This window comes from Cucurbita pepo, chromosome 17 (genome assembly GCF_057944985.1).
Source record: "Cucurbita pepo subsp. pepo isolate OVF chromosome 17, ASM5794498v1, whole genome shotgun sequence".
Taxonomy (NCBI): domain Eukaryota; kingdom Viridiplantae; phylum Streptophyta; class Magnoliopsida; order Cucurbitales; family Cucurbitaceae; genus Cucurbita; species Cucurbita pepo.
The window spans coordinates 3,268,890-3,293,398 of record NC_141814.1 but is presented as its reverse complement, the minus strand read 5'-3'; the positions used below and the strand labels follow the sequence as shown (position 1 = coordinate 3,293,398).

Here is a 24,509-nt window from a genome sequence, read left to right as displayed (position 1 = left end):
ATCAAAAACAAAACCATGAGAATTTATGCTTACAGTGGACAATATCGTACTACTGTGGACGGACGTTGATTATTCTTATTAAATTATTTTAGGTATTAATTAAAAAAATAATAAAAAATTTAAAACTTAATTTATTGTGTTTGGCATCATTAGTATTAGAAGGGTTTGAGACCAAAATATTCTGTCATTCTCCTACTCCACCCACTCACCTCAATTATGACCCTATGACTTCAATTCTATTTATAGCCTTAGGTAAATTAAATTGCTTGAAAAATCATTACTTATATATATAATTATTTATTTAATTAAAAATATTTAAAAATAATAATGGAATTTCAATTTATTTATTTTTATTGAAAAACCATTGAGTGGCTATGCCTCATTTTATGGGAGTTGTTTGTCTGCTTACCAAACCACAAGTGGGCCGCTTAAGGCCCTTAAAAGGTTTGGGCCCAACTGCCTGTCCAAGAAGCCTGAATCGTTTGGTAAGCCCATTTAATGCCCGTGTCCCACGTAGGAGGTCCCATCAACTACAACACAGTCTTCTTGGGCTCGGGTTTCGTTTTGGGCTGGGCTGATGTAGGCCCAAAGTTGGATCACTTGGGTCTTGCTGGTCCATTAATTTGGGCTCTCATGGACCTGCAAGTTTTATATATGGGCCGGGCTTATTTTTAGTTCACTGGGCTTTTGAAAAGCCCAATATAATTTTTTAACATTTTTTAAAATTGTTGTAATGATATAGATTGATAATGTACCGATAGAGCCGGCTAAAGAATGTCGACCAAATTCTTTGATATCAAATGATAATTGCCAATTATGCTTGATTTTACAAAGTTAGAGATCCTTATAGGATCCTTGCAAACTTTCACAACGAAAGTTGACTTAATGAATGATTTCAACTGAGAGTTATTTAGAAGAATAAATAACTCTTAATCGAACTTAGAATCTATGATGGTCACTCGTAGATCTCAAGATAATTGACTCTAGAATTAGCTTGATCAAGACTAATCCAATAAATCAACTTTACTTCAAACTTAAAAGTAAGGTTTGAAATGTAAGATAACACCATAGGGTAAGAAAATAGAAGGTTGTTGTATTCCACTATAGTTTCCAAACTTAATATTACTTACCTTTAAATAGGACAAAAAAAATAATCGAAAAGATCAATAAAAAAAAAAATCTTCAAATCACTCTCGAATGTCAAGGGGTATTTATTGTCATTCTATTATTTTATTGATTTGATACTTAAATCTTCTTTGCCTTCTTCTTCAGGTATATCCAAGTGATTAGTGGTTTGATTCATATCATTAGGGCATTTTAGCCATGTAGACATGAGTTTAGTGACCAATCATACACCTCCGTATTGACACAACAATAATAGTAAATGCCTATCTAACATGAAAGTCATTAAAATGGGTTTGGAATGGACATGCAGCTACGGACAACACGTTTTGTATAAGCATGACCACGACATTTGACATGCCCCCACAGGCAACACGCCTTTGACAAGCATAACTATGATACTGAGCACCAAAAACACTGATCAGTTAGACTTCGACTTCATAACTTAATGCAGCTCAGCACCCCAAGTACTGAACGGGGCTAAGCGATCTGCCGAAGCTATGGGATGTAAAAATACATCAGTAGGGGAGCATTCCACCTTAGAGGGAAGCACCCACGCGAGCAGTAGTGGACGAAGTGGAAGCGAGAATGTCGGCTTAAGTAACGCAAACATTGGTGAGAATCCAATGCCCCGAAAACCTAAGGGTTCCTCTGCAAGGTTCGTCCACGAAGGGTGAGTCAGGGCCTAAGATCTAGCCGAAAGGCGTAGTCGATGGACAATAGGTGAATGTTCCTATACTACCACTTATTGGTCCCGAGGGACGGAGGAGGCTAGGTTAGGGGAAAGATGGTTGACTTTCTAAATTTCGATTTCAAAATTCAACCCAACTCAACTATCTCAAAACTCACCACTTGCCACGTCAACTTATTAACTTTCCACGCCCGTAGAAACAAAAAATTGAAATTTTTGGAGGGTAAAAGTGGAAAGAGGATGAAAATTGAAGGGCAAATTAGGAATTCAACATTTGATTTATAATAATAAAACTGATCCGGCCGAATTTTTCATCATCTGCGTTTTTGCAATTCTCGCAACAGCACGTTCAAGTTTCATTTCGTTCAGTTCTCTCGATAGTTTCCTCATTCGGATCAGAGTAATCAGGTTTCTTTCGAATTTACTCAGGGATTAGGGTTTATGTGAGAGAGGGAATTCGTGTGCGAACCAAGCATTTTCTCCATTGGAATTTTGTGACGATGAGAGCCAGATTGGTGGTGTTTCCAATCAGAGGAAGAAATTGGTGCTTCAGCAGATCCGTCGACCCTGCCGCCTCGGATTCTGCTTCTACTCAGGCTCCTTCCACTTTGAAAGATCTCTGGACCAAAATATCCTCGCCTTCTTCCTCCAAATCCGACGCTCTCTCCAGCAGTACCAGTAGTAGCAATGCGGAAATCGTTACCGATTTTATCTCTTTCAAGGTCCTTCATGCTCTTTTCAGTTTCGTCTTCTTTTGTTTTTTTTCTTCTGGTATTTGTTTTGATCCTGTCGAACATGGCGTTGACAATGACGTTCCGTTTATCAGATGAATAAGGCTTGGACTGCTCTGGAGAAGGCTCCTGATGGCTCGTTTAAGAATAAACTTCACGGGTGAAGTCTCGCAAATGCGATTTTATTCGTTTATGGCACATTTCTAGTGAAATAAACTAATACGCTCTTGATTTTCTTCCCGTAGGATCGGATTGAAGCTCTTATCTCGAGTTAAGCCGTCTGAGATATTCTTGAAGTCAATAACTAAAGATGTTACGAGCGTTGAAATAGCATATCCATCCAGGTTTCATCTCTTTCGCTTTGTTATTTTTAAAATAGTCGATATAACAATTCCGCCTGCTTCTTCTTCTTTGGCTACTTGAATCCAAACCTAGTAGGGCTTTTTTTTTTTCCCTTACCATATTACAATTTGTTATGTTATTTCACTGATTTCTTGCGACATTACAGTTTGAATCCACGGCTCGTTCGTAGGAGGTTAAGGCATATTGCCCTCAGGTGCATTTTCCCTTTTCCATCTGCCGAATTTAAGCTAACTAGCGATTCTCTCATTTTATTCTTTTTTCTTTGAAGCAATGTTCAACATTACACTTAGAATCCACGATTATTATTCTTTCAAGTCGTGAATCACAGTCCTAATAGGACCTTATCAGCTCAGCGTCCAATACTACTACTCTGTGGTTCCATGATAGAAAGCTTATATCATCTCAAGTCCTTTTTGTTTCCAGGAAGCTTTTCTTGTTGCAAAAGTTTGAACTATGCCCCTTATTGATGTGAACTTTCTGTATCTCATGACCAGGGGAACTGCCATCCACAAGAAACACTTCTATGGTTCAGTTTCGTTGCTTCCATTAGCAAGTGCATTCACTGTATGTTTGTGTCTATTTTTGAATATCAGCCTTACTTTTTTCTTGCATTGTTTGTACCATGTTGATGTTATGCTTTTGACACAACATGTACTGCAACATTTCAAGTTCCTTTTTACTTAATAAGTACATTTATATGTCTTCTCTTGACTTCTATCCTGGTTTGTCTTACGTAGATTTTGCCTCTGCCAAATATTCCATTCTTTTGGGTTTTGTTTCGCACATATTCTCATTGGCGAGCCCTAAAGGTACTTCTATACTGGATTTTGTCAGTGGCTTTTGGATATCATTTTTTTAGTAGTTGTTACTTGACCCTGGGGTTTTATAATTAGTTGAAGAGTTTTATATGTATCTAATGTTTCTGCTCCTTTTTTTTCTTCTTCTAAATGTATGCAAATATACACGCTTTTAGGGAAGTGAAATACTTCTTCAGTTGGTCTCTGATAGATCTTATTCGTGCAACTCATCCACTGATGGTACCAAAACTGTGAACACAGTCCAACAACATCCAGGTTCAACCTTGGTAAGTATAAAGTATTTTTATGTTTTCAGGTATTAGTAGATCTACACCTATATTCTTGATTGGAATTGGAAAAAGATATTTTTGGTAACCCGATAATTTTCCATATAACATATCTTTTTACCGATCAGTGGTGTGCCTATTGCATAGATAGTGCTTCGGTAATGAAATGGATAATTCATTTTGCATCTTGGTCATCCCGAGCTGTAACTTTATGAAGGAAAAGATTGACTATCACTCTGAGTGGAGTTAGATACTCTTTCCCTCATTTGCGTATCGCCCCATGTTTAAATATTGGTCGATGCCTATTTTTCTTTTCAGTTCAATCCTTGTATTTCTGCTTTCAATAGACTATGCATAGCATAAAACTGCAGTCTCTCTTACTTGGATTATGTTAATGGTGTCTAGGATCTGCAGCCATCAAAGGAACTCGACAAGTTTCTGAGCCAGATGGAGGGATCTGGTGATATAACTACTACAATTAAAGATATCTGCAAGATCTTTGATTTAAACATGAATAATGTTTTGAAGTACAAGGATAAAATGTGATGAGCGAGACCCCATCCATTTTCAGAAGGGGGAAAGGAAGGTGCAACATTAAAACAAAGGAGATGGTCTTTGATTGATATTCATGGGATGAGAGATTGATTTATGGAAGAAAATCATGAAAGATGAAATAACCTGAGCCAACATATGCTTGGACTAGTGGTATGTTATGCGTCTTAGAATTTACATTGTTCTTCCATTATAAAAGGAGGGAGGGAGGGAGTGCACAGCCTGATTCCCCAGTTTGGTGGCCTTTAATGTGTTGGGGCTAGTGTCATCTTATCCATCCCCAGGAACAAAGAATCAGATCCGTCTTAGTAAGAAATTCGAACAAACGAACGAACGAACAACACAAGTTCGTGTTCTCTTCTTTATGCAAATCAAATGTGGTTGGCACCAGATCCCACACTGGTTAGTAGCTTTTTTCTTTTTTGGTTAATCTTAGCTCTCATCTTTGCGCCATATCTTATTTAGTTCATCTGATTCGAAATGTTAAACAGACTATTTTGATCTAACATTTATATTTTAGGGAAAACAAATGTTGAGGTTACTATGAAGCCTGCTTGTCCCCCGACCTCCCTTTTCTTTCACTCATTTTACCTCTCACCACACACTACATATTCTAAATGATTCAACAATTTTGTTTTCTGTTTTTATACTTTTTGGTTTCTTGAAAAATAGAGTTGGTCCTGATTGATTTCCAAAAATACAATTTTTTTGTACCCTCTCAATCTCAAATGTTTAATGTTTACTTGAACATCATCTATTCTCTATTATATTCGTATTTTTCAAAAGTAGCTTTCTATTTTCCTTAACTTTCCTTTCTATACTTTCTTTTACTTAAAACTCATCTTCTGCTTTTCCATTTCTCCAAATTTCCCGTGTTCCCCTTTTTAACTTTAACAAAAAGAATGGTGTGTTCAATTTCTATTTTTAAAAACAGGGAACCAAAAATCAATGCCTTTTGTTTATTGAAATATAGAAAAGCAAACAAGTGTTCCATCCTAATTCCATTAACTAATTTTCCAATTAGCTATTTTTATGTTAATCATCATCCTTTCCTATTTTTGTTTATGAGAAAAAGAAGCTTTGCTTTGTTACTTTCCTGTTAACATTTTTGCCATATTCACCATCTTTCTAATTTTGTTAATTTAAAAGGAACTCCAGCGAACACCCAAATTAGTCTATTTAATTCCATTTATGCTAATAAGAATAATAGAATAGGAAACACCAAAATTAGTCTATTTGATTCCATTTATGCTAAGAATAATAGAATAGGAATCCATTTATGCTAAGAATAGTAGAATAGGAATTTCGAATGAAGGGTTAGAAAATGATTTGTAGTATTTCACAAAAGAATTAAAATTGGTTTTTTCTTTTTTTTCTTTTTTGAATAGAAACAGTAGAAAATTTATAAACAAAACGCTTGAGAAATTGTATTGGAGGCTACCAAATATGACAAAACAAAGACAAGAAGAAATATGAAGAATATGAGGAACCGTAAGATTTGAATTAGACAACAAGCTTTGTGAACAATAATAAATAGGAGACAAAATAATTGAAGTTAACAGCAAAGTGTACCAACAAACTGAATAAATCTCCACCAATTTCTAATCCTATTTTCTATCAAAATTCTATACCTAACAACATCATCCTTCTCTTTGTAATATTAACAGACAACATTATTATCGCCATTTGCAATTCCTGTTTTACCCCCCCACCCCTCCTTTCCTAATACAATCTCCCAACTTTTTCTGTATAAAGAAGTGTTGTTTATGGTGTATCCTCCCCACCCATGTCCCCCCCTCCTCTGGGAGACGCTGCTGCGTTATCATTTCCATATGTTCTCTTACTCATGTTAGCTCGCTGGACAAGTCGAACCAATGCTTCCACCACTTCCGACATTGGAGGTCTGAACTCTGGTTCGGTCTGTCGTAAGATAGACAAAGGGTCTTTTAATCATCCAGAACTTTAACACAAGATTAGTACGAGTTATTATTTGAAACGAAATCGAGTCTTTATCACAGAAATATGTTATTACCTGGACGCAAAGTGCAATCACATCTGCAAATCGGGAGAGAGATTTAACTGGATATAGTCCTTGGAGTTCTGGATCCACCATCTTGGTCAACGCATCAATGTCATGAAGCTGGGGTGTAGCCCATCGAACCAAGGATTGCTCGGTCCTTGGTCTTGAACTGAATGACAACAAAATCGAAATGGAAGTGTATGATAAGAAGATGAAGGAAGACAAATGGCAAGTCGACTAACTCCCAAGACCAAACATATTTTTTGAAGTGCATTACAAATTCACCTGTCGAATGGTTTGCGCCCAGTCAACAGTTCCAACATGACTACTCCAAAGCTGTAGACATCGCTTTTCAGCGTATAAAGGCCAGACATCGTGACCTCGGGGGCAGTGTATCCTGAACTTGCATTGTGATCCAGTGCCTGCACGTTATAAGATATGAGTTGATCACTGTTACAGTATCTAAAAGAAAGATTCATCAAGTTCAAGATTTGACCTGATCTGCATTTGGTACAAAGCTTTCCAGTCCAGAATCAGAGACGTGGGGGCTGAGTTCCGCATCCAGCAGTATGTTAGCAGACTTGATGTTTCTATGAACAATTGATGGGGAGCAAACTTCATGAAGATACCTGAAAAGTTTCTCGATAAGTACTGTCATTCTATCGAACAAATGAGAAACATCGTCAACTATTTTCCCACTAGACCTATACTTCAGAGGTCCATGCTCGAACGGAATTACTCATCCGGAATCTAGAACTTGCTTAGTAAATAGAAATCAAATTAAAACGATAAAATTGGCAACCTAGTATAATTAAAGAGTCAATTTAACAAGGCTCGGAGTCAACGTACTCTAGTGCACGGGCTGTTCCCAAAGCAATCTTAACACGACTATTCCATATCAGTGGCTGGTTGTATTCGTCTGAATGATGCAAGAAATCATAAAGCGAGCCATTTTTATGGAACTCATACACAAGCAAATGCTGCCCATGCTCAGAGCAATAACCCACGAGCTCGGTTATATTGGGATGGTGTAACTCAGAGACTTTCGAAACAATGTCGGTGAAATCTTCAGATAAATCCCCAGGTAGTACAGCCGAATTGATTTTTTTCACGGCAAGAATCTGCATTGCAAAACATTACGAAAACTAGGATGAGTAGATATTATATTTTTCTCTACTTAGTCTGATATGAAGAATTGAGTTAGGAAGTAACCTTCCCGTCATCAAACTCAGCCCGATAAACACGTCCAAACGATCCCTCACCAAGAAGATTTTCAAAATTGAAGCTACCAGTAGCCAATTGCAGGTCTGCTATCGAATATGACTTTACATTAATAGGAGCTGCACTAGCCTTCTTGACAACAGCTCTTTTAGCAAAGTCGTCTTCATCAAGTGATTTATGACGATCACTAGGAGGGGGTTTGAGATTAATTGCAGCAGAAGTATCAAATGATGTTGGATAAAATGTGGAGGAAGTTTCTTCGGACTTTATTTCTGCATTTCAATGTTTCAAAGGATTGGTTAATGTTAAACGTACGTCTTAATGCATAAAATCCCAACTTTACGCGATCATACGAAAACAGGCAACAAATAACATCAAATTCTGAGATGAGAATATGAAAAATAGTGTATAAGATGACCTTGTGCTGGAGTCATTTGACGAGGTTGCGGGGGTTGATTGTCGAGCTTTTCAATGTCTGCAGATGATGATCTCCTGGATCTCTTCCTAACAATGAAGAATGCTACTACAGCTCCAACGACGAGCACAGAGATGATAATTCCTGCAATGGCACCACCACTAATTCCTGATTTCTGACCTTCACCAGAACCACCATTTGATGGACTATTGCCACCAGAATCGTGATTTCGGTTCCTTCTAGTTGCCGGAGGTGTACCAGGAGGAGGAGGGGGTGCAGGACCTGAGTTCCAGGAGTTGCCATTTGTCCTGATAAAATCATCAATCATATAGAAGTCTTATGGAGTAATATGTATATATACCAGACAATGATAATGTTAGATATACTCACTGAAGATTGATGCTTTTCAGTTGCTCAGGGATCCAGCCAGAGAAACGGTTGTTTTCAACGTTCCTTACAAATTAAAAACCGATACATTCAATAAGAGGGGGGGGGGAAGATGCATCTCTTCCATGTTAACTTAAAATGCTTTAAACTCACAGGTTATCAAGAGGAAGATTTGCAAGGACGTTAATTGTGCCAGTGAACTGATTGTTTTGCAAATTCCTAAAAGTTAAACCAATGGAATTAGAAAAAAGAACAATACTAATTAAGGTGTGAGTACCATCGGAACTAATTCGGTGAAGACTTACATAGTGCTGATGCTCGAAAGCGAGCTAAAACTCTGAGGCAGTTCGCCTGACATAGCATTGAAAGACAGATCCCTGATTCAAATACGAAATTTGAATGGATAGTCACCAGGTGGGCTACAATAAATTCGAACATTTTCATGCTTTGTCTCGAAAAATATTTTTCAGCAAGTGAGAAGACAATTCGTGATGGACATTATTGTAAATTTCTCATTTTCAATTTGTCCAACTATAGATGAAATGTCATTAAATAAAATGGGCATAGAATTTAGCAGGGTGAAAGAAAAGTTTCAAAACTGTTTGGCCCACCAAGTATAAAATGTCAATATAAGACAAGTAAACAGGAGTTGAATGGAGAGTATTTAAAATAGTCTCGGCTGAAAATTATTTGGTCGGCTCAATTCAGCAGCCGTTCGATCCTCATAATCCGTATAGAATAAGTAGGGGACGATATCTTACAATGTGGATAGGGAAGTAAGCTGCCCATACATATCAATCAATGGATTCTGAAGCTGATTATGACTGAGATTTCTACAATTTCAACAAATAAGGGAAAGCATCAATAAAAGCTAAATTCTCTGTAAAGCAAACATACCATGAAAAACTGCTTACAGGTATCGAAGAGTTGTCATCTGTGAAATGGAATAAGGGATGCCTTCAGTGAAGCTGTTTTGAGCAAGATTTCTGCAGATAGAAGAAGTTGTAGTCATCAAACACAAATGCTACAAGCCATTCGAACAATTCACAAGCTTAAGCCTATGGGAGATCATTTCATCAGACAAATTTGTTTCTGTATTCTTTTGGTTGAAAAACCTGTCTGTCCTTAATTATTAACTTTCTTTCGTGGCCATACACAATCTCTATCTTATGTACATAGTTTCGGACCTTCGGAACACAGGGTTAGGCTTATTTCCTAGTAAGTAAAACATAGCAAGAACAAAAACAAAGTCCCAGAAGAGAAGTTGCATATGAATCATACAGTCTCTGCAGGAATGGTGGAAGTTGGTAGACTATATTGCCTCCAATATTGTTATTGCTCATATCTCTGCAGCATCATAGAATTAACCACATCAATAAACACACAGAGAAGAAACCATTTGAAGTCCACAACAAGGTTATTGACCTTACAGGTTGGTTAACGATGTCAAACTTGCGAGTTGGTATCCCATCGATCCACTGAGAGCGAGGCCAGACAAGTTTCTAACAAAATCAAAATGCAACCATTCATCAGAGCAGACATCGTATTGAATGGGGAACATGAACAGCATAATAAATTAGGGTTGGCAAAATTACATTTCTGTAACCCGTGTGCCAGAGCAAGTAATCCCTTTCCATGATTGTCCACATGGATCATCGCCATTAGCATTCCACTGGGTTAACTGAGGGGGCGAGTTCAAGCTGGTATACAAAACTCTTAAAGCAGAGGCTGTACAACAAAATCATTAAATTCTACACTCGAGCAGTGCGAGTAACGATTGCAATCAGTAATCAAATATCCACATCGCTAAAAAGTCTCACAAATCTATTACACCGTCAAAAACAACCAATTTCTTTCCAAAGAACTACAAAAATCTTCACATCAGAAGAATGTACTGCAAAAAATAAACAGCTATTGCGAGAATCTAATCATGCGGAAGTAAAGAAAAAACGCAAAGAAAATAAGAGTAGAAACAAAGGGGCAAAAGTGAAAAGGAAGAAGCAGCTAACCATCTGATGGATCTGTGGCAGCTTCAATGGAGGTAAGCTTCAACCCCAGAATGCAAAGAACGATGAGAGAAACCATCTCCATCCACCTCCAATTCATTGTCTTCTCTCTACTCCCTAAACCCATCGTCCTCCCTCTCTGCACAGAACAGGAATCATATGAGCGCCTCAAATCAATCACCCAGTTTTCCCCCATGGAAAAAGGTTATCTAATTTTGAACTCTCTACGGCCACGCTCAAGTGAAGCTGGCAGGCACGACAATTCAGGAAGAATCAAAAGCCACAGAAAGAGCACAGTTTTATTTTAGTTTATTGATATATATATATATATTAAAAAAATGGAAACCAAAAAAACTGTGCACGCAATTAAATTTGTTTATATATAGAGTTAGTGAAAAGACAAAAGTAGCCCTGGTAGGTGCCACTGATCTAGACTCATTGCAGGAGTCGTAGATTGAATGGAAGCTAACCTTTTAAGAAAATAAAGTGAGAAACGGTCTCTATCATATCGATTTTTTTTTTTTTTTTTTTTTTTTTTTTTTTTTTTTTTAGTTTAAAATGTCTTTTAAAATATTTTAACTTCAATATTAAGCATTAAATTTCTAGTTTTTAACTTTTAAAAAAATTAGCTGGTTTCCTATTTTTTCTACCATATATATCGTTTTTTTTTTTTAAGAAAATACTTTAATTCATAGTCAAATTCTAAAAATTAATTTTCAAATATTACTTTTTATTTTTCATTTTTATTAAATGTGTGTATATGTATTTTTTAATTTATAGAAGTTAGCAGAATTGGTAAGCAAGATGTCATTGTGTGAAACCCATTAGTAAGTAATGTTGGGTTTGGTGTTGTGTGAAGCGTGATAGATGTTTCTTTCATTGTTTGTTAGAACATGACTTGGATGAAAGTGGAAGGAAGGCAAAGAAGCTCATATACCATTTCGCAACGCCAAAGCATCAACAAACTTTGCTTAAATATATTCTTTATCTTCATAATTTTTTTTCTAAATTTTTTATTAATCAGTGTTATTAGATGAACACGACTCTCCATAATGGTATGATATTGTCCACTTTGAGCATAAGTTCTCATAGTTTTGCTTTGAGCTTTCCCAAAAGGCTTTAGAGAGAGTATTAATTAATTATAAACCTATGATCATTCCCTAAATCAGGCCATGTGAGACTTTCATCATCTAACACTTGTAATTAATTTTATAAATGTGACATTGAATTCTTAATATCCTAATTTCTATTGAAATTTTCATTAAATTGAACCTCTCATTGAAGATGACGGAAGAGTGAGTCCAATGTGGAAGATCATAAATTTATGAATGAGAAATTCTATCTCTATTGGTTGAAGCCTTTTAGAGAAGCCTAAAGCAAAGACAAGAGAGCTTATACTTAAAGTGGACAATATCATACCATCTTGGAGAGTGTGATTCTTATATGTACATACATACATATTCTCACAATCTATAGAATTTTAATAGCTAAGAGTCTTTTAAGTATCATATTTCTAAAAGTTTAGGAATTAAATAAAAAGTCAAAATATTATCATAACTGGGCAGAAAAAAGAAACAACAAACATATTCTTAGGAAATTTCTATTGCTTGATCAGTGCCGTTTCCTTTCAATTCACTTCACTCAATTTGTTTCTATGGGTCAATAAGTCAAATTAAAGGAATCTAGGGTTTACGTCACGTCAACTTGTATGCTGACACTAGTTTCTTTTTACTACAACTAATTCAGAGATTTTTAGAAACTTTAGAGATTTTTTTTTAATTTTTTTTTAATTTTTTGTAAAATAATTACACATTACAAGTTAATATGAAATAGATTATAAAAATAGAGTAGATTTAGATTATAAACTAATTTAAATGAGATCCCAGGTTAGTTGGAGATGGAGAGAATGATGAAATATTATTTATAATAAAGTATAAACTTCTTAGTAAACTAGTTTCAAAAGTTTAGAAGAAAAATTTTAAAAAAAAAAAATACAAAGAAGATAATTTCTTCTAGCAGTGAACTTAAACTCTTAAAAAAACATTAATCTCTAATTAAACGGTATGCAATTGTCGAGAAATAGATTTAACAAGTATGAGGTTATATGATCTCCTTTTAAGATGATTTTTTTTTTTTTCCTTTCACAAAACCATTATAGATATATTGTTTCAGTCCATAAAATTTGTTAGCAAATCAGGATTTTGGCCTGTTTAAGATTCAACTAAAAAAACTAAATGATGGACTATAATCGGTAATTCAACTGCCTCCTTGGCGCCTACAATCCTAACCCTCACTTAGCAGTTAGAAAACTGAAAGAATGAATAGAAATGGCTTTCGACTTTCTCTCGAAATGCTTATAATAAAATGAATGAGAGTGTTAGACAAACACAACTCTCCATAATGGTATGATATTGTCCACTTTGACTTTGCTTTGGGCTTTCTCAAAAGGTCTCATTCCAATGGAGAGAGTATTTTTTGTTTATAAATCCATGATCATTCCCTAAATTAGCCGATGAAGAACTTTCATCATCCAACAAGAAATTCCCATAATAGAGTCGGAAAAAAATATATGCATATATTTCTAGAATATATTACTTCTTAATGTTTCTAGAAAAAATACCTCTGTAGTTTGACGCTTTGGGAGCGAGTCACGGTGCAGGATGAGCACGATTTCTTTTCCCTTAACCGAGTCAATGCCAGCTTGAGTTTTTCTGGTGACCACGATCTTTTGACTCTGTTTTTATAATCTGTTTCCTGTGAAAAGTCAGAACTTTAGCCCAGACTTTGAACTAGACACGGGCATCCATATTTACAGCCAAATACCCAAATCATGGGATTCCCATTTCTCTTCTACTGGGAGAAGATATGTAACTTATTCTGGAATCTCCAAGCGCAAATTACAAAACAAAAGCTTTCCAAAAGAATAAAGAGAATAGAGTGAGAGAGAGAGAGAGTCCCACAATCTGAGTGATATCCGTGATCAAAGAAGATCACTTGATAAGTATGTACTACAAAAGTTCGAAAATGGGGATATACGCCTACATGTGACCAACGGTGCCTAGCTTTGTCATTATTAATATTGTTGTTGTTTAATGACTGGCGTTTACAATTCAGCTTAATAATTAGTTCTAGAAGTTATCTTCATATAAATGTTAGGAATCACGAATCTCCACAATGGTATGATATTATTCACTTTGAGTATAAGCTCTTGTGGCTATGCTTTGGACTTCCCCAAAAGGCCTCATTATCAACGGAGATAGTATTCCTCACTTATAATAAACCCATGATCTTCCACTAAGGTGGGGCTCACTCCCAATAATCCTAAACAATAAATGCCAATCACAAAAACATGGAAATATTCCATAAAAGATCGGACAAAAAGGTTTGATCAAGTGAACAGCATCTTACTGAATTACCCAGCCCCATGTTTTCCGTAGAGACCATGGAGATTTTACTATTCAGAAAGTTTTCGGTTGATTTATATTGGCTTCTCTTGGTGTAAATTTTCTCCTCATTTATGTGGCAATAGCCTTAAAATTCTCATTGATACCTGGGACGGTCTTATGTAATTTGTGGCATCCTTTGCCTCTCATGTACATTTCATACTCTCAATAAAATGAAGTTATCCTTAAAAAAAGAGAGAAATCAGATTAAGGAAGAGAGAGACAGTTTCCAGTTAGCTGCCCAATCTTGGCCTCGTACCTAACAAAGTAGACGCTTCCCCCCTGTCACTGTCAAGTTCTACAAGCCAAAATTAGAAGGATACATAGAACTTAGGAATATGAAGCAGGAAGTTTCTCCCTCTCATAGCTATCTAGACCACACCAATGATGATAAGGGGAAGACAATGAACCTGCCCTCTGCTCACTGCCAGTTAACTTTAACTTCTAAGCATCACTCAAGTTAGATGCTACTTCAAATTTAATGATTTTCAGATGTATAAATGACTTAAAGACGAAACTGCATAATCAAGAAGTATGGACCCATCTCTGCCAATGCCACTAGCGGGGAAAGCAAGCTAAATGATTGCACAAACAGCAATTAAGAAGGACAAATACGTTACTGAAACAAATATCATAACAGTCTCGTAGGAGGGTTGAGTACTGGTTGCTGAGTAGCTTGTTGACACGCCAAATAAGCATGCAACCAATAGGTGATATGAAAAACCGATTCCCAGTAACTATATTTTCAGCTCTCGACATTCTGGATATCACACACGCATGCAGTTTGTTAGACGAACACGACTCTCCACAATAGAATGATATTGTCCACTTTGAGCATAAGCTCTCATGGCTTTGCTTTGGGCTTCCCCAAAAGGCCTCATACCAATGGAGAGAGTATTCTTTGTTTATAAACCCATAATCATTCCCTAAATTAGCCGATGTGGGACTTCCATCATCCAACACAGCTTACCAACGGAGCAATCACAGAAGCACGGTAAAGAGCTTCATAGAATATTTAACTGAGCTTCAGAAATTGCAATGGTTCCTAGTGGGTTAAAGCATACAGGGGCAAGTAGACATTCCCAGGGAATTTTCTCACGCCAACGGTTAAGAGGGAATCTTAGGGCCACTTTTGTTTTTGGAATGTAGTCACTCTAATTGGAAGCCAGTTCTCATGTTCTTGCCTTGCCCGTGATGGTTTATTTAATCATTTAATGAGAAAACTATTGTGATTATCAGAATCGCGAAAGGAGGGAAATTATACTTGCACGTCAACTTTAGGAGCACATAAACAGACCTTAAAACACTTGAAATAGCAGCAATGATAGTAAGCTAAGTTCAAACAACAAACAAGGGCATAAAGAAATATGTTGGCGAGACAACAGAAAATTTTATAAAAAGCAAACTGTACGACAATACAAAACTGGCCAGTTTTTTAAAGGTTTTTGAGAAAATGCGACAGAACGTGCTGCAAATCCAAGTTCGCTAGTTCTATTGGAAAAGTAGATCATGAGTAGGCGTAGAGCAGAATCGAGAAGGGAAGCATCTTTAACAAAATGTATTTGACCACGAGCTTGGAGACAACAGAGACGAGTACACCGAATCTAGGTTTATTTAAGACTTCACAAGTAGCAAAAACTACCTTGGTAAAGATTTTAGCATCTATAATACATTAGTACATTCCTCTTTCAGGTTGTGATCTCATACACCTAGTTTCCACTTCAAAACATGCCTATTCAGTTCTTGTATCGATAAACTAGTTCAAATATGTTTCCAATTAAATTAGAAAAGCAACTTACTAGCGCGATTTTCGTAACGTTAGCAACCTATGAGTTTCAAACTAAGAAGAAGCAAGTACGAGTTCACAGTGAACCATCAATTGACTTTCAGGCAACCGATCGCCAATCGCAATATAACAGCATCACAATCTATATTCAAAACTTACATTTAAACGAATTATAAACACTAGCATCAAACGGAAATGCAATTTCAATGACGTACCTCTCGCGAAAAGACCGACAGCAACAAGGCGACATGCTGAAAAGCAGTAAGGATAAACCATTCGCTCTTCTATCAGCAATCTCCAAACAGAAAAACAATTCCGATGACAATGTAAGAATCCGGATTTCCCTCCCGGCAGGAGAAAAGAACCGTTCGCCAAATATCGCCTCTCAAACTCTCTTCCAATTCCCGCCATCCTCTTCGACTCTCGTAATGGCGCCATTCGGAACCTGGAGGAAAAGGCCACCGACTTCGGTTGTAATACTCATGGGCCGGGCTTGAGTTTGTAATGTTGGGCCTCGGTCCATAATATCCTAAACCCAAACCCAATTGTTCGAATTTAGATAATAAATAATAAAAAGTAATTATAAAACTAAATAAAATAAAATAAATAGTAAAAATATATATTTTAAAAACTTCAATAATCCATCCCTCTATTAAATCCATAAAATTTTCATTTATTTCAACTCAATCCAACCCAAATAATTTCATAACCCAATTTCACACTGTTTGTTTGATTTGAATTAGGTTGTTCGAATTTTTCCAGTCATCAATTTCATAACCCAACTAAAACCTTATTTAAAATCATGTTTTATATTAACGTGCTAGTGTATATCACGTCCATTATATTTTCAAAAATAAATAAGACTCCCTAAGTCCTATTGTTGGAAAGACTCGGCTTCAAAATTGTACGGGGAGCTTCCCCCTCGTAAGACTCCTTTAGTAATGGAGGTAGGCCCAACCTAAGCTTGTGCCATTAAGGTTGTTATACACGAATGAAAGAAAAAAAAAAAACAATGTTCCCTAAACAACTTAAAAGCTTGCCCAAGCGCCGTTTGGAGAATGAACACACACACGTATATACACAGAGGCACGACTTAGTTGGTTATTATCTCAATTCACATAAGATTTGGACCAGGGGGTTGGGTTAGGTCTTTGAAGGTGGACTCGAACCGCTGACATCCGCCATTAAGCTTGTGCCATTAAGGTTGTTATACACGAACCAAAGAAAAAAATAACAATGTTCCCTTAACAACCTAAAAGCTTGCCCACGAGCCGTTTGGAGAGTGAATATATATATATTTTATTGAGGTACGACTTAGTTGGTTATTATCTCAATTCAGATAAGATTTGGACCATGGGGTTGGGTTAAGTCTTTGAAGGTGGACTCGAACCATTGATATCCACCATTAAACTTGTGCCATTAAGGTTATACATGAACGAAAGAAAAAAAAAAAAAAAAAAAACAATGTTCCCTAAATAACCTAAAAACTTTCCCACGTGCCGTTTGGAGAATGAACATATATATACACACAGAGGCACAACTTAGTCGGTTATTATCTCAATTTAGATAAGATTTGGACCAGGGGGTTGGATTAGGTCTTTGAAGGTGGACTCGAACGACTGACAGCCGCCATAGGATAAACCACTACCTCTTAGGTCTACGACTGATTCTACCACAGAGGCTAACGATAGACAATAACTCTCTCCGAACACAGCTTACAACTTTTACGGAGCACTATTATATTTAAAAAATATATAAAAAAAATCCTCACAAATAAAAGATATGGAGGTAGATTAGTATCAAACCGTGTACATCTCCTAGGAAGAATAGAATAGAAGAAACCCAAGAGAATCACAAGGATCAAGACACAGCTGGCTAAAAACTGATACATTAAAACGCTGCGTTTGATGAAGAGGGGAAACTTCCCAACCAAACCAAGGCCTGTCCTTCCCCGCCCTTTGAAATTCCCAATTCCCCTCGTGTCCCCCAACCCCCCTCCCCACGTTCCTTTCAGATCCAAAGAGAATTTCCCACTAGGATCTAAGTTTATTTATTTATTTATTTATTTATTTATTATTATTATTTATACTTTCGGTAGCGTTTGCGTATAAAAGCGTGGGTGGATTCATATCATAGGTCAAAGGAAGAAAAACATAAAAATGGAATCGGCGAAGAGATCAACAGGGCGGCGACATGGATTTTCACGGCGGTGCGCGGCGTTGGTGAAGGAGCAGCGCGCGCGTGTCTACATACTGCGCCGTTGCGCCACCATGCTTCTTTGTTGGTACATTCACGGAGATGACTGATCTTCCACCTCTGTTCTTCTTCACTGTTTTTTTACTGCACCTTGTTTTTTTACTGCTTGGTAGGGTAAGTTTGTTTTTTACCCAATAATTGGTTGGGGGATTCAATTTTCACCAAGCAGTCCTTTTTCTTTCTTTCTTCTACCTAAGACTTTTTATTTATTTTTATTTTTTTATTAGAGAAATAATCATAACAATAATTAATAGGATAAATTGAAGTTTATATTTATTTCTTCTATCAATTTTCCTTTAGATAGTTTTTTTTTTCAGTTTAATAGCGAGCTGTGTAAAGTTTTAACCAGTTAAAAATGAGTTAAATATTAATTAAAAAAATAAATATTTAATTACCAAATTGTCCTTTTAAAAAATAATTTATTTATTGAATAATTAATTACATAATATAATTGCTTGAAGTTTAATTATGACTTATTTTTATTTACACGCAATCTCAAATGTCCAAAATGGAAGGATTTGGTTGGAAAATAAGTTCTACACGATATTTTTCAATAAATAAATATTTTAGTAAATTTTTAATTGAGACTTTTAAGCTACAGATTAAGGTAAAGCTTGTGAAGAACAGGCGCTTAAAAACCATTTCAAACGGCGTCGTTGTGCTCAATTTCGTGGATATGTGGAGCCTATTATAAAAAATTAATTTCGTGGATCTGTATACTATGGCATATGCATGGTATAGTTGTATTGTAAAAGGTCTCATACCAATGTAGATGCATTTTTTAATTATAAACTCATAATTATTCCTTAAATTAGCCGATGTGTAACTTTCATCCAACATTTATGACCCAAAATTTTCCACTTAATTTAAGGTCGGTACTGTATACAGATCATAAACATTGAATGCAGAAATATTTCATTTAAACTTTTATAAAACATAACCTTAAACTTAAAACACAGTCATGTACTTACTTGCTTCGAAAACACCTCTAAAAAAATAACCCAACAAAAGATTAAATAAAATAAATAGACGTTAAATTAAAAAAAAAAATCTTATCCTAGTCGAAGTTTAAGAAAATAAATACAACTATACTATGCATATGCCATAGTCTCGAGTTGTGTGTGTCATCCTTGCGCAGGGGCCATGCTAATCTTCTCTGTATCGTTCCAGTTTTACCGGATGTCCCCTTACACTGTCTATAGGATAAAGCATACATGTTATAGTAAAATGAGAAGGAGGATAATAGACCACATAGAGTATGTCACCTTTCGGGAGACTGTTAGGGCTAGGTCAACTTCCCTAGTAGTTATATATAATAGAAAACAGACTCCACGATGTAGGACAACAGATCAGAGTTGGAAATACGATGACATACACTAAGACTAGGATGCAATTGTAACCGCCAAAACCCACCACTAGCAGATATTTGTCCGCTTTGGCCCATTACATATCGTCGTTAGCTTGACAATTTTAAAACGAGTCTATTAGAGAGAGGTTTTCACACCCTTACAAGGAATATTTTGTCCCCCTTTCCAACTGAAGTGGGATCTCACAATCCTAACATGGAATCAAAGCCATGCCCTTAAGTTCGCCATGTCAATAGAATTCTCTCGAACAAAGAAGTGTGGGTCTCGAAGGTGTAGTCAAAAGTGACTCAAGTGTTGAACAAATGGTGTACTTTGTTCGAGAGCTCTAGAGAAGGAGTTGAGCCTCGATTAAGGGGAGACTATTCGAGGGCTCCATAGGCTTTAGGGGAGGCTCTTGGTGTATTTTGTTAGAGGGGAAGATTGTTGAGAGAGAAGTCGCACATGAGCTAATTAAGGGGTGGATCATGAGTTTATAGATAAGGAATACATCTTCATGGGAACAAAGCCATTTTGGAAATAAAAAGCAAGGCCATGAGAGCTTATGTTCAAAATGGACAATATCATATTATTGTAGAAGCCCTTATAGCTCAGTGGTAAAGCATCAGTCTTGTAAACTGATGGTCCGTAGTTCAATCCAACGTGGGGGCTCCATTGATATGGGGCATTTATATTCAAAGTGGATAATATTATACCATTGTAGAAGCCCTTATAGCTCAATGGTAGAGTGTCAGTCTTGTAAACTGAAGGTCTGTAGTTCAATCCTGCGTGGGGGCAAAACATTTTGTGAAATTTATAATAACTGACATCCTCATTGATATGAGGCCTTTATGCTCAAAGTGGATAATATCATACCGTTGTAGAAGCCCTTATAGCTCAGTGGTAGAGCGTCAGTCTTGTAAACTGAAGGTCCGTAGTTCAATCCTGTGTGGGGGCAAAAACATTTTGTGAAATTTATAGTAACAGACATCCTCATTGATATGAGGCCTTTTATGCTCAAAGTGGATAATATCATACCATTGTAGAAGCCCTTATAGCTCAGTGGTAGAGCGTCAGTCTTGTAAACTGAAGGTTCGTAGTTCAATCCTGCGTGAGGGCAAAAACATTTTGTGAAATTTATAGTAACAGACATCCTCATTGATATGAGGCTTTTATGCTCAAAGTGAATAATATCATACTGTTGTAGAAGCCCTTATAGCTCAGTGGTAGAGCGTCAGTCTTGTAAACTGAAGGTCTGTAGTTCAATCCTGTGTGAGGGCAAAAAGTATTTTGTGAAATTTATAGTGTTCTCGTAAGTATATCATGAATTTTATTAACGGACATCCTCATTGATATGAGGCCTTTATGCTCAAAGTGGATAATATCATACTGTTGTAGAAGCCCTTATAGCTCAGTGGTAGAGCGTCAGTCTTGTAAATTGAAGGTTCGTAGTTCAATCCTGCGTGGGGGCAAAAACATTTTGTGAAATTTATAGTAACGGACATCCTCATTGATATGAGGCCTTTTATGCTCAAAGTGGATAATATCATACCGTTGAAGTTGAAGAAACCCTTATAGCTAAGTGGTAGAGCGTCAGTCTTGTAAACTGAAGGTCCGTAGTGAAATTTATAGTGTTTTCGTAAGTGTATCATGAATTTTATTAACGGACATCCGATATAAGCTCTTATAGCTCAGCGGTAGAGCATCAGTCTTGTAAACTGAAGGTCGGTAGAGCATCAGTCTTGTAAACTGAAGGTCCGTATTTTAATCCCGTGGGGGCAAAAACATTTTGTGAAATCTATAATGTGTTTGTAAGTAAATCATAAAGTGGGGGCAAGTGTCATAAGAGGATGATAATGAGATTTATATTAGCAAGGATTAGATCTCATTGGCATGAGGTTGTTTTGGGAAACAAATTTTATTAAGAGGATGAGCATGAGTTTATAAGTAAAGAATATATCTTCATTAACACCACGGAAACCAAATATCATACCATTGTAGAGGTCGTGGTTCCTAACATGGTATTAGAGCCATGCCCTTAACTTGTCAATAGCTTATACTCAAAGTGGACAATATCATACTATTGTAGATGTCGTGGTTCCAATATGGTATCAGAGTCATGCTCTTAATTTTGTCATATTGTGATCAAAGAAGAGATTGTTGAGAGAGGAGTCCCACATCCCAGATTGTTTTGTAGAAGCCCTTATAGTTCAATAGTAGTTCAATCCTGCATGGAGGCAAAATCTTATTAAGAGGATGATGGTCGTGAGACTATAAGCAAGCAATATATCTTTATTGTTACGAGCTTATTGGGGAAACTAAAAGCCAAGCCAAGCCATGAGAGCCTATGCTATTAAAGTAGACAATATCATTACCATTGTGGAGGTCGTGGTTCCTAACATGGTATCTATATCAATAGGGGAAGTTCTGAAGGGAAAGCCTGTTAATGGTGGACTTAGGACAATATTTGTTAACGGTGTATCTAAAAATCTAGAACTCAACTACATCTTAGCCTAGTTAACAAGCTCTAAGAAACTAACAAGCTAGAGAGAGTGAGAATCTCGGTTAAGTCTAAAATTTTAATTCGGTTTTTTAAGATAATTTTGCTTAGTTCGTAAAATTCAATTCACCAATTAATTAAATACAAATATTGGAGATTAAATCGACAAAGAAAATGTGTAAATTAGAAGAGAATAAAAGAGGGGAATTAAAAGGCATGCTTCAAGTTCATACCGAGTGGAAGGAGTTCATGAAATTTGTTGAGGACTATTTCACAAATTCTCTTCACAATATGAAACTATTCCCAACTGAATCCTCAGCCAACAACCAAACCACTCTCGTTTTCTTCCTCTGATATTCAAATTTCGCTCACTATTCCTCAAGAAATCCTCTCTGTTCTCCAAGAAAACGCTCCCGTCAATAATGATTCTTCGCATTTTCTTCTACTCCCAATTTCTCGTGTTCTTCGCGATCTTCTACGCCTCATCCTCCATTTCCGCCGATCGGAGATCTCCTTGGGAAGGTAAGTGATTTGATTCATCTTCAAGCGATTTTCCATCCTCCATTAATGTATATGTTCAAGTATTTGATTTCTGGAGTGTTGAAAGCTATTACAGGTCCCAAGTACATGAAGTTCGTGTCGAACGCGACGGAATTTCCTGTAAAAGATTACTACGATTACATAATCGTCGGCGGAGGAACAACCGGATGCCCGCTGGCGGCGACGTTATCAAGCCATTACAGAGTTCTTGTTCTGGAGCGCGGCGGAGTTCCATATGGAAACTCCAATCTAATGTCGCAGGAAGGATTCTTGATGACTTTAATGGACGAAGCCTACTCACGTGACTCCCCCGTGCAAGCCTTCACCTCCGAAGAAGGAGTCCCTAACGCTCGTGGCCGGATCCTCGGCGGCAGCAGCGCCATCAACGCCGGCTTCTACAGTCGAGCTGATCGAGCCTTCTTTCACCGCTCCCACCTCAATTGGGACCTCACGATGGTCAATCAGTCCTACGAGTGGGTCGAAAAGAAGATTGTATTCAAACCGAATCTCAAGAATTGGCAATCGGTGGTTCGAGACGGAATGGTCGAAGCCGGAATCAACCCTTACAACGGCTTCACTTTGGAGCATTTGGTTGGGACCAAAATCGGAGGCTCCACATTCGACGAAATGGGCCGCCGCCATAGCGCGGCGGATCTTCTATCCTATGCGACGCCGTTTAACATCCAAGTGGCGGTGTACGCGACGGTGGAGAGAATTCTCTTGACTTCAACAGGACAGTTCGGACGTGCAGCAGTTGGGGTTCTATACCGTGATCAAAGAGGCGCGTATCACCACGCGATGCTATGTGCGCGTGGGGAAGTTTTGTTATCTGCAGGCGCTATTGGCAGTCCGCAATTACTGTTACTCAGTGGAATTGGTTCACGTCCGTATTTGTCGTCATGGGGTATTCCGGTGGCTCATCATTTACCCTTTGTGGGACATAACCTGTACGACAACCCCCGTAACGGAATCTCCATATTAGCACCGATGCCGTTAGAGCAATCGTTGATACAAGTAGCAGGAATAACGGAATCCGGCTCGTATCTCGAAGCGGCGTCTAATGTAATTCCGTTTACTTCACCGCCGAGGTCTTTCTTCATAAAAACCCCATCGGCGCCGGTTTATTTGACGGTGGCGACATTGATGGAGAAGATAGCAGGACCGGTATCATTCGGTTCGATGCGACTGGCGTCGACCGATGTGAGAACCAACCCGGTGGTTCGGTTTAACTACTTCAGCAACACGGTGGACTTGGAGAGGTGCGTGAACGGGATGAGGAAGATAGGGGAGGTTCTGAGGAGCCGGTCGATGGAGAGTTTTAAGTTTAGAGAGCGGTCGGGGCGGAGGGAGTTCCGGTTCGTAGGGCCGGTTTATCCAGCGGATGAGGGGCGGTTGAGGGAGTTTTGTAGAGAAAGTGTGAGTACGATATGGCATTACCATGGCGGGTGCGTGACAGGGAAAGTGGTGGAGCGTAATTATAAGGTGATTGGAATGAAAGCGCTGAGAGTGGTCGACGGGTCGACTTTTGGGGTTTCGCCTGGTACTAATCCTCAGGCCACGCTCATGATGCTTGGACGATATGTCGGCCTCCAAATTATCAACCAACGACGCTCCTCTGCTACTACCACCTAGTTTTTCTGCTTTTCTCTTCTTATCGGAATTTTACATTTACCGCGTAATGAATACTTTTACACTGATTTTTTTCACCTCCATATTGTCATTTTTTTTCCCCTTTTTTAAAAACTAAATTACCACTTCACATTTCATTTTAATTTCGGTGAAAAATAATGTCTAAAATACAAAATTAAAATCACCTATAATTATATTAACATAAACTCTCGATTTATACCATATTATAAAAAAAAATCACGACTCTCCAAAAGCTTATGGAGCTCTCGAATAGCCTCTCCTTAATTGAGGCTCGACTCCTTTTGTCTGGAACCCTCGAACAAAATACACTCTTTGTTTGACATTTTAGTCACTTTTCATAATTCTTTGTTCGATATTTGAGGATTCTATTGACATGGTTAAGTTTAGGACATGACTCTA

General features: G+C 37.3%; 3 protein-coding genes and 7 non-coding genes across 12 annotated transcripts; 8 read left to right on the top strand and 2 right to left on the bottom strand.

The window, feature by feature from the left end:
• The first annotated feature begins 2,123 nt into the window (after window positions 1-2,123).
• Window positions 2,124-5,091, top strand: LOC111778134 (uncharacterized). 2 transcript variants are annotated; one of them, XM_023657799.2, is made up of 8 exons: window positions 2,124-2,535; window positions 2,640-2,704; window positions 2,790-2,888; window positions 3,053-3,100; window positions 3,402-3,471; window positions 3,645-3,716; window positions 3,881-3,991; window positions 4,397-5,091. In XM_023657799.2, the coding sequence occupies exons 1-8, from the start codon at window positions 2,314-2,316 to the stop codon at window positions 4,535-4,537; spliced, it is 828 nt and encodes a 275-aa protein (XP_023513567.2). In that variant the 5' UTR covers window positions 2,124-2,313; the 3' UTR covers window positions 4,538-5,091. The 2 variants fall into 2 exon arrangements, with proteins under 2 accessions (XP_023513567.2, XP_086975062.1); XM_087118936.1 differs by lacking the exon at window positions 3,053-3,100.
• A 968-nt stretch (window positions 5,092-6,059) lies between these two features.
• Window positions 6,060-10,887, bottom strand: LOC111778954 (protein STRUBBELIG-RECEPTOR FAMILY 6). 2 transcript variants are annotated; one of them, XM_023658966.2, is made up of 16 exons: window positions 10,596-10,887; window positions 10,182-10,314; window positions 10,017-10,088; window positions 9,868-9,933; window positions 9,501-9,572; window positions 9,348-9,419; window positions 8,892-8,963; window positions 8,740-8,805; window positions 8,590-8,652; window positions 8,203-8,507; window positions 7,776-8,056; window positions 7,413-7,684; window positions 7,060-7,192; window positions 6,849-6,985; window positions 6,576-6,732; window positions 6,060-6,463 (listed from the first exon to the last, which is right to left on the bottom strand). In XM_023658966.2, the coding sequence occupies exons 1-16, from the start codon at window positions 10,786-10,788 to the stop codon at window positions 6,308-6,310; spliced, it is 2,250 nt and encodes a 749-aa protein (XP_023514734.2). In that variant the 5' UTR covers window positions 10,789-10,887; the 3' UTR covers window positions 6,060-6,307. The 2 variants fall into 2 exon arrangements, with proteins under 2 accessions (XP_023514734.2, XP_086975380.1); XM_087119254.1 differs by lacking the exon at window positions 10,596-10,887 and having other exon boundaries at window positions 10,012-10,088; window positions 10,182-10,245.
• An 8,283-nt stretch (window positions 10,888-19,170) lies between these two features.
• Window positions 19,171-19,274, bottom strand: LOC147787486 (U6 spliceosomal RNA). The gene has a single exon (XR_015413571.1). It is a non-coding gene; the product is annotated as a U6 spliceosomal RNA (small nuclear RNA).
• A 746-nt stretch (window positions 19,275-20,020) lies between these two features.
• TRNAT-UGU (transfer RNA threonine (anticodon UGU)) lies at window positions 20,021-20,092 on the top strand. The gene has a single exon. It is a non-coding gene; the product is annotated as a tRNA-Thr (tRNA).
• A 54-nt stretch (window positions 20,093-20,146) lies between these two features.
• TRNAT-UGU (transfer RNA threonine (anticodon UGU)) lies at window positions 20,147-20,218 on the top strand. Its single transcript has one exon. It is a non-coding gene; the product is annotated as a tRNA-Thr (tRNA).
• Window positions 20,219-20,306: 88 nt separating this feature from the next.
• On the top strand, window positions 20,307-20,378 carry TRNAT-UGU (transfer RNA threonine (anticodon UGU)). Its single transcript has one exon. It is a non-coding gene; the product is annotated as a tRNA-Thr (tRNA).
• Window positions 20,379-20,468: 90 nt separating this feature from the next.
• Window positions 20,469-20,540, top strand: TRNAT-UGU (transfer RNA threonine (anticodon UGU)). The gene has a single exon. It is a non-coding gene; the product is annotated as a tRNA-Thr (tRNA).
• Window positions 20,541-20,629: 89 nt separating this feature from the next.
• Window positions 20,630-20,701, top strand: TRNAT-UGU (transfer RNA threonine (anticodon UGU)). Its single transcript has one exon. It is a non-coding gene; the product is annotated as a tRNA-Thr (tRNA).
• Window positions 20,702-20,820: 119 nt separating this feature from the next.
• Window positions 20,821-20,892, top strand: TRNAT-UGU (transfer RNA threonine (anticodon UGU)). Its single transcript has one exon. It is a non-coding gene; the product is annotated as a tRNA-Thr (tRNA).
• Window positions 20,893-21,979: 1,087 nt separating this feature from the next.
• LOC111779136 (Glucose-methanol-choline (GMC) oxidoreductase family protein) lies at window positions 21,980-24,191 on the top strand. The gene is made up of 2 exons (XM_023659212.2): window positions 21,980-22,442; window positions 22,537-24,191. The coding sequence occupies exons 1-2, from the start codon at window positions 22,343-22,345 to the stop codon at window positions 24,090-24,092; spliced, it is 1,656 nt and encodes a 551-aa protein (XP_023514980.1). The 5' UTR covers window positions 21,980-22,342; the 3' UTR covers window positions 24,093-24,191.
• The last annotated feature ends 318 nt before the right edge of the window (window positions 24,192-24,509 follow it).

Coding starts and splice junctions, on each gene's coding strand:
- LOC111778134 (XM_023657799.2), top strand. CDS start 2,314: ATGAGAGCCAGATTGGTGGTGTTTCCAATCAGAGGAAGAAATTGGTGC. Junction 3,472..3,644: donor CATTAGCAAGTGCATTCACT/GTATGTTTGTGT, acceptor TGTCTTACGTAG/ATTTTGCCTCTGCCAAATAT. Junction 3,717..3,880: donor CTCATTGGCGAGCCCTAAAG/GTACTTCTATAC, acceptor ACACGCTTTTAG/GGAAGTGAAATACTTCTTCA.
- LOC111778954 (XM_023658966.2), bottom strand. CDS start 10,788: ATGGGGGAAAACTGGGTGATTGATTTGAGGCGCTCATATGATTCCTGT. Junction 9,934..10,016: donor TTGACATCGTTAACCAACCT/GTAAGGTCAATA, acceptor ATGATGCTGCAG/AGATATGAGCAATAACAATA. Junction 7,685..7,775: donor CTGAGTTTGATGACGGGAAG/GTTACTTCCTAA, acceptor TTTGCAATGCAG/ATTCTTGCCGTGAAAAAAAT.
- LOC111779136 (XM_023659212.2), top strand. CDS start 22,343: ATGATTCTTCGCATTTTCTTCTACTCCCAATTTCTCGTGTTCTTCGCG. Junction 22,443..22,536: donor TCGGAGATCTCCTTGGGAAG/GTAAGTGATTTG, acceptor AAGCTATTACAG/GTCCCAAGTACATGAAGTTC.